The sequence below is a fragment of the Melospiza melodia genome, chromosome 22, assembly GCF_035770615.1.
Source record: "Melospiza melodia melodia isolate bMelMel2 chromosome 22, bMelMel2.pri, whole genome shotgun sequence".
In the NCBI taxonomy this organism is placed as follows: Eukaryota; Metazoa; Chordata; class Aves; order Passeriformes; family Passerellidae; genus Melospiza; species Melospiza melodia.
Genome location: NC_086215.1, coordinates 2,023,101 through 2,035,454, shown reverse-complemented (window position 1 = coordinate 2,035,454; position 12,354 = coordinate 2,023,101). Strand labels below are relative to the sequence as shown.

Sequence of the window (12,354 nt, the reverse complement as noted above, 5' to 3'; positions counted from 1 at the left end):
TGGCCTTTGAAAGGGGAAAGTCTTCAACACGCACATCAGCTCGTCTCAGAACAGCTTCAACAGGGACACTTGCGTTTATCTACCAGCCCCTGGAATACTCCAATTTTTGTAATTAAAAAGAAGTCAGGGAAATACAGGCTGCTCCATGATTTGCGCACTGTTAACGAACAAATGGAACCTATGGGCTCATTACAACCTGGATTACCTAACCCAGCCATGATCCCGATGGATTGGCCTTTGCTGATTATTGACCTAAAGGATTGCTTTTTTACTATCACCCTCCACCCGCAGTATATGCGACGGTTTGCCTTCACATTACCTGCGATTAATAAAGAAGCACCCAATCAGAGGTTTGAATGGACGGGTCTTCCGCAGGGCGTGCGCAACAGCCCCACCTTGTGTCAGCTTTATGTCAGTGCAGCTTTGCAACCTCTTAGGAAGCAATGGCCTAATACAGTGATATATCATTACATGGATGATGTATTGTTTGCTCAGCCGATACCTTTCACACAACAATAAATCCAGGAAATAAGAACCACACTAGCGCAATATTCTCTAGTAGTAGCTCCTGAGAAGATCCAAACAACTGCTCCCTGGAAATACCTGGGATGGTCTATGACAGAACAAATTGTCAAACCTCAAAAGCTGCAATTAAAAACAAAAATAACCACCTTAAATGACGCTCAAAAATTCTTGGGTGATTTACAGTGGTTAAAACCAATGGTGGGAATACCCAATGAACTGCTTGATGAGTTGCGTCCACTGTTGAAAGGGACTGACCCAACTCATCCGGTGTGTATTACTGACAAACAACAGCGGGTCATTCAGCAAATTATGGACTGTGTTATGCATGGACATGTTCATCGAAGGGATCCAGACTTACCCATAGATCTGACCATTTGGAAGGGCCCACAGTATCTTTTGGGAGCGCTTACGCAAAGCAAACAAGAAACGGGGGAAACACGGATATTAGAATGGATCTCCCCCCCACTGCAGCAAAGACTCTTCTTCAAAAAATTGAAATGTTAGCGGATCTGATAAAAAAGGGCAGAGAAAGGATGTTGCAGGTGGCTGGGGCAGAACCAGCTGCCATCAAGATACCAATGAAAAAGGATACCTTGGACTGGTATTTGACTAATTCAGAGGAAATGCAGGAAGCTCTCTTGGGTGCATGTTGCCCTATTGAAACACACCAGCTTCGACCAGCTTTGATTCAATGGATAGGGGACCGGGACTGGATAACTCGTCCAAAACGAGAGAATTCTCCTATCTCAGGTGCCATTACTGCATTTACAGACACTGGCAGGAAATCAAGAACTGCTGCAATAACCTGGCAAGAAAAGGGAGTATGGAAGCATCATATTCTGCAAGCAGAAGCAGTGGACAGCCTACAAACCATGGAACTGTTAGCAGTGGTATGGGCAATGGCACAATCTAAGGAACCTTTGAATGTTGTTACAGACTCTCTGTATGTAGCAGGAGTTGTAGCAAGAATTGAAGACGCTTCCATAAAAGAGGTGCAAAATCAGACTATATGAACTATTATTGCAGTTAAAGAGAGCTACAAGATCCAAGGAACATGCTTACGCTGTAATTCATATCAGAAGTCACAAATGGGATGTTGGTTTAGGTGAAGGAAATGATAGGGCAGATAGATTGGTCACCATTACCCAAAGCACACCTCTGTCAAGTCACCAATTGGCTCGAGAAGCCCACTCAATGTTTCACCAAAATGCAAATGGCTTAAGCAGAGAATTTAAGGTAACACTCTCAGAAGCAAAAGCTATTGTGAGGGCTTGCCCGATTTGTAGTCACCATAATGGGGGAAGTGGTTTAGGCCTAGAAGTAAACCCACGAGGCCTGCAAACAAACGAATTATGGCAAATGGATGTTACACACGTCCCTAGCTTTGGCAGACGAAAGTATGTACATGTGTCCGTTGATACTTATAGCAAATATATATGGGCAACAGCTCAGACAGGAGAAAGAGCTACACATGTGGAAAGACATTTGTACAGTTGCTTTGCAGTGATGGGTACACCAAAAAGAATTAAAACAGATAATGGTTCTGCCTATATCAGTCAAAGGATAGAGAAATTCTTAAGGAATTGGGGAATTGAACATGTTACAGGTATCCCAAATTCCCCAACAGGGCAAGCCATCATCGAAAGGGCACATGGTACCTTAAAGAAGTATTTAGCCAAGCATGAGGAAGTAACTGACCCCCAGGCAAGATTATTGAAAAGTTTATTTGTGATTAATCATTTGTGTGTGTTTGGAGATGTAGGGCAACCCCCAGCAGAACTACACTATAAGCCACAAGAGATTGGTGAACAGAAAAAAGAAGTATGGGTAAAATACCGAGATCCCAGGACAGGGCTATGGAAGGATCCTGCTAAGGTCCTGTTCTGGGGAAGGGGATATCTTTGTATTTCCACCCCTACAGGAGCATTGTGGGTACCTGCCAAGTGGACTAAACCTGTTCTTGATGCAGCGATTGGTGAACCAACTCACGGAAGAGGACAAGGACCGTCTGGAGAAGAAGCTGCTCCTGATCCTGAAACCACTACTGCTTCAACTGAAGGGACACTCGAAGGCGATCGACAGGGCCATAACACGCCATTGCCGGACGACCAGGGAACTGATTGACATTATTGAATCATTATCATCTTTCCATATAAAAGGACTGGCAAAAGAGAACTGCCTTGAATGTCACAGCCCAAATTGTGCTGCTTGGGTTGCACTGTGTTGTGGGGGTTGTGATAAGACCTTTTGGGTGGATCAGTTGTCACTTTTTCGTTTATGGTGTAACACCTGTAATTATAGACATACCTGGGAACATAATTGGGAGTGGGCACTACGGAATGAGACAGGGCTAAACACTGCCTCAGCTTTAGACCTTTATGAATCTCATGAGCAGAAAATCTTGGCCTATTATCGGTGGGAGGTACAGTGTATTTTGAAAAGAGTTAAAGCTCAAAGTGCATCATATATAGCCTCTGTAAGGTGTAGAAAACTGGTACCTTTAACACAACATTCTGTTGTAGGGCCTATAAGAGGAGATCCCAATCAGGCATTAGATAACTGCATTAGAAGGTTACAAAGGTGTGGTCTTCAGGTATCGGGAACAGCAAGGTTAAAACCTGATAAGAAAAAGAAGGTCAAAGTAAAAACAGAAAAATGAGGTTTACTTTTGTTATATTGCTTGGTGTATTGGTAGCTGAAGAATTAAAGGTAACACATTTTAGTCAACCTAGAGATAATGTATGGATAACACTTGCTAGACAGATTAATCAGTCATCGCTTTGTCTCAGCCTTGGAGGAGTTACTAATCCATTTTGAACGTGTTTGGTAGGGCTTCCAGTATGGTCTCCTCAAGAATTCTGCAGTCTTATTAATAACCGTGCCTTATGTATGCGCAGTATGGTAAATATTAAATTGCCCGCACAAAAAGGGTATACTGCCAGTCAGAGTGACGGCTACCGCCAATGCCTGCTAATTCAATCACTTAATACTCCTTTGCATTCCCCACCTGAGGAGTTGGAGCTTTTCGGAAGTGCAAACGCTAGCATGACCAGCACTTCCAATGGTGGGTGGTTCAGCTTTGATTACTCTAATTCTCAAAAGATGAATCAACATAAACAGACATGGGCTACTCTGGATTCATCTCTAAGCCCAGACATAGTGTCCAAACAGCTTTATAACCAATGTAAAGGCTCTAGTATCATGACACCTAAGAAATTACCCACAGGGATATTTCTAATTTGTGGAGATAGAGCCTGGAATGGAATACCAGCCCAGCCGCAGGGTGGACCTTGTTATTTAGGCAAGTTATCATTATTCCACCCTAATATATCTGTATTAATGCAACTAAGTCATAAGACAAGCAGGTAAAGGCACAGCTTACATAACTTAGACTGTAGTCAAATAGGAGATCCATGGTTCTGGAGTAAATTTAAACAAGTGATGGTTTCAGCTCTCCTACCATGGGGTGCTGCAAGCAAAGCAATGACTTTAGCAAAGCAAATAGGGTGTTGGGCTAAGGGTGAATTGAATAAGATATCACAGATATTAGATATGTTAACTGCAGATGTACAGAGTGTTAATCACGCTGTTTTACAAAATAGAGCTGCCATAGATTTCTTACTGCTAGCACAAGGCCATGGGTGTGAAGAGTTTGAAGGGATGTGTTGCATGAATTTATCTGATCATTCTGTATCTATTCATGCTAAGATAAAAGAGCTACGGCTAGGGCTTAACAGCCTTAAGGAAGAAGAAGGATTGGGAATTGATGAGTGGCTTAAAAGTTTAGGATTGGGACCATGGCTAAGAAACCTTGTAATATATGCTATAGGGATATTAGGTGTACTCTTATTGCTTTTACTTATTTTACCTTGTTTCTGTAGTTGTATCCAAAAAATGGTTAGTAGGATGATAGAGAAAACCTGGCAAACTAACCTCCTTTCTCAAAAAGAAAAAGACGGGGGAGATGTGGAGAGTTTAGTTCAAGCGTGGCTTAAAGAAAAAGGCCATGAAGGCATACAGTTGAGAGAACAGTAAAAGGTAGTTGCGAAGCAGTTCCAAAAGCAGTTTCCAGGCTTGATTTCTATAAACAATTAGGCTCTCTCATGCATCACTTTATAAACAATAAGGTTCTCAGACAGTCTTCCCATAACAAGCAAAACACACTCTCTGGGAAAAGATGGCACCCTGGGAACAGATATGGAAGTTTTGGGAACCTTTCATATCACAGTGGGAACACTGGTTCTGTTTTTAATAAACAATTATAGGTATTGTAAAACAAAAGGAGTGGTTAGAGTTTTCTCTGTTAGCCTATTGTGAACTTGGATTTTGGAATATGCATGAAGTTCATTAACACTATTATTTAAAGTGACTGATCGATCAATAAATCGGAGTTTGATGCATTAAAGGATGGTCGTCTCCCCTTCACTTCAACAGACCAGGAACCCCAAAACTGGCCCACAAAGGGGGGCCAGGACCGGTAGGAGAAATCACAACCCTCGGAAACATCAGGAGGCCAAGTGATGGCCCTAGCCCAGAAACTTCCTGAGCCCAACAGGCCAGGCCAAACCCATGAAACAGGCTCTGCATTCCCACAGGCCTGCACCCTGCTGCCAGTACAATGGCAGCACGGGTGGTGACATGCTTCCTTTTCCCAAAACCACTGAGGCATGCCAGCAGCAGTGAGGGAACAGAAGCCTTCCCCAGAAATTCCATCTGGGGTCTGGAGATGTTTGTTTCCCACAGCAAACCAGCTATGGTCTCCTCCATCTGTGCCCTCTTCCCCTGCAATGCAAATGCATCAGGTGTATCTTCCATCCGCCCCATGGCATCGCTCCCACTGGGCTGGGGACCAAACGCAGAGCTCTTGGGACACACCTGCCCCCCGCCACTAGGGTGCAAGAGAGGTGGCAGAGATGGCAGCCTCCATGGGACAATCCCCAAAAAACAACCCCCCAACCCGCCGAGAATGCTGATCTTGAACAAGAATCTTAGTTGATGATCAGAAGGCTGGATTTATTGATATATGATATATAATACATTATAACTATACAAAAAAGAATAAGGAGAGAAGTTGCAGAGGCTGCTAAGCTAAGAATAGCATAGAAAAGAATGAATAACAAAGTTCTGTGTCCAGCAGAAAGCAAGGACAAACTATCCTGTTAAGTGGTCAGCAAATCCAAACACTCACAGAAGCCCAATCACCACTGCACCTGTTACATTCCACACCAGCCGATAACAATTGTTTACATTCTTCTTCTGGGGCCTCAGCTTCTCAGAAGATGAACAAATCCCAAAGAAAGGATTTCTATGAAAAAATGTCTGCGACAGGTTTAAGTGCTGTTCAGTTTAATTTCTGTTAAGTTTAAGTGCTATTAAGTTTAAGTGAAGTTAGATAGATTTATGCTTTTATGATAGGCGTTTATTTTATGACTTGTGTGCAAGGTGTTGTCGTGAACATCACAGAAACTTTAGTTAAAAGAGACAATCAGAAGCATTTGTGAGTAGAGCCATTCCTGTTTGAAGTATATCTGCTGTTTGAAGATGGAAAGCAAACTTACCAGACAATCAACACAGATGAAACCTGCGCACATGTTGCTCCTTTAGCTTATTTTTGTAGGTTGTACTGGCACACCTGAGTTTTGTTTGAGCCTTGTAGCACACAGAATCCTTTTTGTATCTGTCGTATAGCATATCCTATAAATAGCGATAGCCTTTTCAGTTTATCTCCCTGGCTTAGATCCCTTGTAAGAGAGAAACCTTGCTAGTTGAGAATACTGCTTGTAATGTAATAGTTGTTAGAATTGCCTATTCTTGTGTTGCAAAGAGTGTGACACAGTTAGCCCATAGAACTTTGCTTCTTCCAAAAGAAAACAGGGGAAATGTTGGGAATTTAGCTGACTAGAGACTGGAAAAGTACAAGGCCGTGGCTAATTCCAAGTCCTGCACCTGCAAGATAATGCAAGATAGTGTGTCCTTGGGCCTAGTTGGGTATGATAACAAGCGGACAGGCAGACATGGGAAATAGGGAATGTAGGCCCAAAGGAATGAGGAAGAAGTTGATGGTATAGTTTAACCAATAGATCGCTTGGCTTACAGAATATTCATAAGCTTATTACTTGCTGTATAAGTGTCTGATGCTCTCTTAAATAAATGGAACCTGCTATCACTCATATTGAGTGTCCGAGTCTCCCCTCACCGACAAATGGCTCATCCCCGACAAAGGCCTCATTCTGCGACAGGGAAACTCCACACATTTCCAGAAAATATATATATTTTAGCAGATTTCTGTTTTGTGAAAGTTTGGGGTGACTTCTATAGTTATAAAGTGAACAGCTATCCGTCAGTCAAAATCCAGCTTATCTTGTCAGATCCCATGTCAACAGTAAGGTATCTATTGGCAGTTGGGAAATACCAGACCAGTGCGAACCTATGGGCCCAAAACACAATAACACAGCTTGTCCTGTTTGAATTATCTGACTGGCTAACAAATGACAGATAAGCTCTTGGGAGAGGGTGAGATGCTCTGCTACATAAGCTCTCTGATCATCACTGGGGCTTCCTCTGGACTCACCCCAGCAGCTCCACATCCTTCTTGTGCTGAGGTCCCTGGGCCTGGAGGCAGTTCTACTAGCGGGGTCCCGGTAGAATTGCCTCCCTCTACCTGAGCAGAGGGACAGAATCCCCCCACACACCTGCTGCCCACACTGTGGAGAGGAGCCCAGGATATGCTGATATATGTTATATATGTAACACACATGCATATGTGTGTGCGTATATATATGATGATATATGAAAATAATGTGCTTCATCCTCAGATCACTTTATAACTGAATGCAAATTGAGTCTGGCAGGACAAGCTGAGCTGTGATGCTAACACTGGCTTATCTAACAAACAGTTGCTCTAATGCTTGCTGACTTTAACAAACATTTGATTTTAGCTTAGTGATAAACTGCACAGGAATTAGGAGGGATAATAAATAGTATTCTTCAATGACAAACCTCAGACCATCAGTTAAGTGTTGATTTCAACACATCATTGAAAGAGACCCTGCACAACAGTTGTCCCATGGATGTTGCTGTCACATGAGGCTGTTTTCATGAACAGAGAGGCCCAAATTTAATTCTTGGCATTCTCAGCACAGAACTGACAAAGCCACATTTGGCTTGAAACGGGATTTGAAACCTCTCATTAGTGAAACTGCTCCTCTTCATTAACAAAGAGGCCAACTGACTGTGATGCATTTGCTTTGGATGCTGGGTAGGTAACTGGAGTGCTCTGTGTTCTCTTTCCTCTGGCTCTTCTCATGTGCTTCATGGCTCCTGGAGTAAACAACCATCACAGGAGCCTAAACCAAACCAGATGGGCTTCTTAGAAAGGTACCTATTTTTTGACTGAAATCCTGGGGAATTGCTAGCTAAACTCAAGAGTATCAGATTCCCTGTTGTGAAATTAGTTTTTGTTTTCTTGCTGATAATCTGAAAAGTCTCATATTGTACAAAAAAACAGTACAGGGAAATGGAATCATGGGAATTTTGAGTAATAAACTCTCTATAAACCAGCAGAACTGCACTGATAATATTTTACTCCTCACAAATCCTATTCAGCTCTGCCAGGACTCATAGATAAAACATAACACTTTAAAAGAAAACAAATAGAAGTTGCACAATGCTTTAAACCATGTAATTCCAACATTCTGTTCAAAAAGGGCCACCCAATTAGTGATATCGCAGCCTTGGGTATGCTCTCAAAATGCAGTGGTGTATCCATATCTTTGGGTTGAACTGATCCATGAATTCATGCCTGGTGAAACACACAACTTGGCACAGGTGCTGGACAAGCTGCAGAGCAGCAGGCAATGTGAAGGCAAGCTGGAGCATCTGAAGACCCAATGCAGCTGGGAGACAGCAGCAAGTGGGCACTAAGCTGGACAGTGCTCACGTCTGCTGCTATTCCCAAGTCCGCCCTTCTTCTCTCCCTGCAATTTGCTCCCCAATTCCTCTGCACAGGCAGGGTTGAAAAACATGGGACACTGGTTATGAAAATTGCTGTATTTTTAGTCACATGCTGTTTAAAAAGGCCTTTTCTCTTTTACTATCAGCGACCCAAAAATGAGACACGGCTGGCTCCTTGTTGGCAGTGCTCATTGTTTCACATGGATTAAGCTATCTACAGTTGCACAAGTTTAAATAGTGCAAACCACTAACCCAAGAGAGTTCGGTTAGTGATTTGCATTTTACTCCTTTACTCCTAAAAATGATCAGTACAGAGTGCAACATTTCAGTCACTATTTGTTTTTCCTGACACATTCAGAACACTCGATTACATGCACTTGTAAGAGATGCTGGCGTCAACTGAAGACACACACACAGAGCCAGCTCTGGTGCAAGCTTAACACAGTTCCTGCTTCTAGTCTACTCTTGCTCCAGAGATGTCAGTCCCCACAATCCCTTTTGCACCACGCAGCCAGAACAGAAGGCAAGGAGTAAATTCCAGACCAGTTTGTGCTGGAAAGGACCTTAAAGCTCATCCAGTTCCACCCCACTGCCAGGGGCAGGGACATCTTCCACTACCCCAGGGTGCTCCACACCCTGTCCAACCTGGCCTTGGACACTTCTAGGGATGGGGTAGCCACAGCTCCTCTACATAATCTGTGCCAGGGCCTCCCCCACCCTCACAGGGAAGAATTCCTTTCGAATGTGCAGTCTAGGCCTACTCTCAATTTAAAGCCAGGCCCCCTTGTTCTATAGGTACATGCCTTTGTAAAAAGTGAATTAAAAAGAAAAGGAGGATATAGACAATGCTGGGGAATGCCTGGCTCGTACAGGGTTGGCCCGTGGTTAACACTGACTCTTGGCTGCCCAGTGTTCTAGCTCCTGCTTTGCATCGGAACAGAGGCAGTCAAAACTTTAGCAGAAAGGAATCCACCCCGAAGCCACAGCACACACGGGACCTACCCGACACCAGGTACCGCTGCGGAAAGGTCTCGTTGCCGCAGGTCTCGAAGCTGAAGTGGTCCCGCACCTGCGGAAAGAGCCGCTCCTCCAGGCCGGGCCGCACGACCCGGGCAGCTGGAGGGGGCATCATGAGCACAGGGGAAACCGACAACAGGCGAGGTCACCCGGTACGGCACAACCCAGCCTGGGAACTGGGACCCGGGGAGCTCGGAGCACCCTCTCGGTGCTCTCCAGGCTGCCTGAGGGCTCCGGCCCAGCGAGACTAGTTCGGAGTCCTGCCCAGGGCCTGGGAAAGCTAGTAGAGGGTCCTGTTCACGGGAGGGCCGGGGCTCTGGCTGGGGAAGGTGGAAGTCCGGCAGCCGGGTCCGGCCCGAGGAGCAGGGGTGACAGGCAGAAGGGTCCGGCTCGAAACACCCACCGGGAGCGGCGCGGGCGGACGGCAGCGGCGGGAGCAGCAGCAGCAGGACCGAGAGCAGCAGGACCGAGAGCAGCAGCACCGATTCCATGGCAGCCGCTCAGGCACCGGTCACGTGACCCACCGCTTCGGGATCATGCGGTGACTCAGCGTCCCTTCACGTGACCACGCGAGCGCCACGGGCCTGTTATGGCGGCTCGACTCGGCGGCTTCACTACTCAGCGGGCCGGGCCGGGCCGGGCTGGGCCGCCTCCTCCTCCTTACTCTCCTGGGGGTGGAGGAGCCCGCGCCACTGTGTACTGCAGAGACTAAAAAGGCGGCAGATATGGAAAGTTAGTTCTGTAATTTGTACTTCTGGTAAAGGTTACCTGGCCACTCCATCCCGTGTACGCTCAGGTCAGAACTAGGAGAAGGGGGCCTCTCCTCCCCCATCAGGTGTTTGTTGTAGTCCCTCCCAGGCACAGGTTCGTGCCGTTGCGTAAAAAGCAGGCCCAGGAAGCTGAGCCAGCTGAGAAGGAGCTATGCATTTCTTCCGTTGAATTAATTTAATGAGGGATTGGTCTTCGGGTCTGGCTCACAAGGGAGTCCGTGCAGAGGCCTGTGCCAGCCCAGGAGAGAAGGCAGGGGCCGATGAAGCAGAGGAAGGTGAGGCCATGCCTTCAAGCAACAGCTGGATTTCTTCAGGGTTGCAGAATTCGTGTAGCCCAGGAGAACACTATGGGACAGTTCTCTTGTTTTGATTCACTCCAATGCTGAGCTGAGTCCCCTCAGACACTGACTCAGTGAGGTGGGTATTTGCTTTATTTGGCACTGGGTACGTGGGGGAGTGCTCCTCCTAACACACCCAGCACTTTCACACAGCACAATATATGGCTAAATTTCATGCATATTCATTACATTCCTTGGGATTGGAGTGGTGATACAAATTATTCTCGGAAATCATTAATATCATTAGCATATGTGACGTGCAAGCACAGTGTACTCTGTTGGTCACGCTGAAGAAGGCTCCGAGTCTTCCTCAGTGGTTGTTCTGATGAAGGCTGGTAGTCTTCCTCACTTTGCACTTTTAAGCTTTCTTTCTGAAGCATGCACGTCCTTTGCTGGCTGGTTCAGTGTTTTCTGCTGTTAATAGGTTTTGTTCCTCTTACCTTGACAAGGTGCATTCTGTGTCTTATCTTGACAAGGCTAAGGTGTGTCCTGCTTCTTAGGCTTGTGCTTAATATTTGCTAACTCTTAATAGTTAACTCATGCTTACATGAGTTACCTATTATCAACTTCTTTCACTTTCAGTGAGATTATGATGAGAAAGGCTGCAATGTCTGACTGAGAGAAACTTTGGTTTGGCATGGTGGACATCAGGAGAAAAGTTTGACCTTGTCTTTTGGTGTTGCTGTTCCTGTAAAGTGCTGGGTGGATGTTTCTGGGGCCATGCTAGCTGCTGCCTTGAGCCAGAGCTCAGCATGATGGCACTGGAGGGACAGAGAAACCATGTTCCTGTGGAGTGCGGGGAGCTGGTAGTGGCACAGCGCTGAGCCTTGTGTTTGGGAGGCATCATGCAGGTTTGTGCCAGCCACGTGACCAAGCGGTAACATAAATCCATGTGCAGGCTTGTCAAAAACTGCACAAAGTGGTGTTACAGCACCAGCCTCCCAAAAAGATTCTTCAGGAAGTCAGGTTTGAAGGCTCTGTAACAGTGATGTGGCAGTTCACTGAGGAGTGATGTGACTGCACTGCTCAGCAGGAAGCTAGGGCTACACTGCACCGAGAAGTGTTATTTCTCTCTCTGGCACCAGAAGCAAAACTCCCAATAAACAACTGGATGTGAGAACAAACGTGGGGAGATAAGCTAGAAATTCTTGACTGAAGACACTACTTTTACAACTATAAAAGCTACACAAATTTTCGTGGAGGTAGAAACTTCTTGGAAGTTTCTGGAAATATGCAGGAACTTCTCTGGAGTTTGGACACAAATTCCATGGTTACTTTCCTGGGAATTGAGAGGAAGAATTTGATGTGTACTCCATGATTGCGGAGGATCAGGAAAGGGACATCACACCGTGATCAATGTGATCATGTGAAGCCGATTTATTGCAAAAAGCAAGCTATATTTATACTGTGTTCTATTTTTCACGCCTCAAGCTAATACATGATTGGTTAAATCCTTCTGTGCATGTGTTTTAAGCTTTCAGTTAATTTCAGTTAGTGTTTCATCTTCATGAGTCTCGCTGCGATTTTCTTGTCTGCCTTTACATCCTGAACTGTCTGCCGCTGAGTGCGTTCTTCTTTTGTGTTCTTCAAGGGCATTGTGACCTTACTCAGTTTCTACGAAGACTGGATTGTGCATATATATCCTTTGTCCTGCAAGAAACCCTCAACACTCCATCCATTTAGTGGTAAATGACACTGAATCTTAATGTGTACTATTTCTTCACTAGATGTAATACAGTTACCTTTATCGT

The 12,354-nt window shown here is 45.2% G+C and overlaps 1 protein-coding gene and 1 long non-coding RNA gene across 4 annotated transcripts in view; one reads left to right on the top strand and one right to left on the bottom strand.

The window, feature by feature from the left end:
- Positions 1-10,001, bottom strand: part of DPP7 (dipeptidyl peptidase 7) — a 44,123-nt gene extending 34,122 nt beyond the window's left edge. Inside the window, exons 1-2 of the mRNA XM_063174789.1 lie at positions 9,899-10,001; positions 9,481-9,594 (exon numbers count right to left, since the gene is read on the bottom strand). Of these exons, the coding sequence (XP_063030859.1) occupies positions 9,481-9,594; positions 9,899-9,986 (202 nt within the window). The 5' untranslated portion in view covers positions 9,987-10,001. The remainder of the gene's footprint in view (positions 1-9,480; positions 9,595-9,898) is intronic.
- Positions 10,002-10,062: 61 nt separating this feature from the next.
- Positions 10,063-12,354, top strand: part of LOC134428250 (uncharacterized) — a 39,483-nt gene continuing 37,191 nt past the window's right edge. For all 3 annotated transcript variants that reach the window (XR_010030359.1, XR_010030357.1, XR_010030358.1), the window contains exons 1-2: positions 10,063-10,682; positions 12,195-12,288. This is a non-coding gene — a long non-coding RNA (uncharacterized LOC134428250). The remainder of the gene's footprint in view (positions 10,683-12,194; positions 12,289-12,354) is intronic.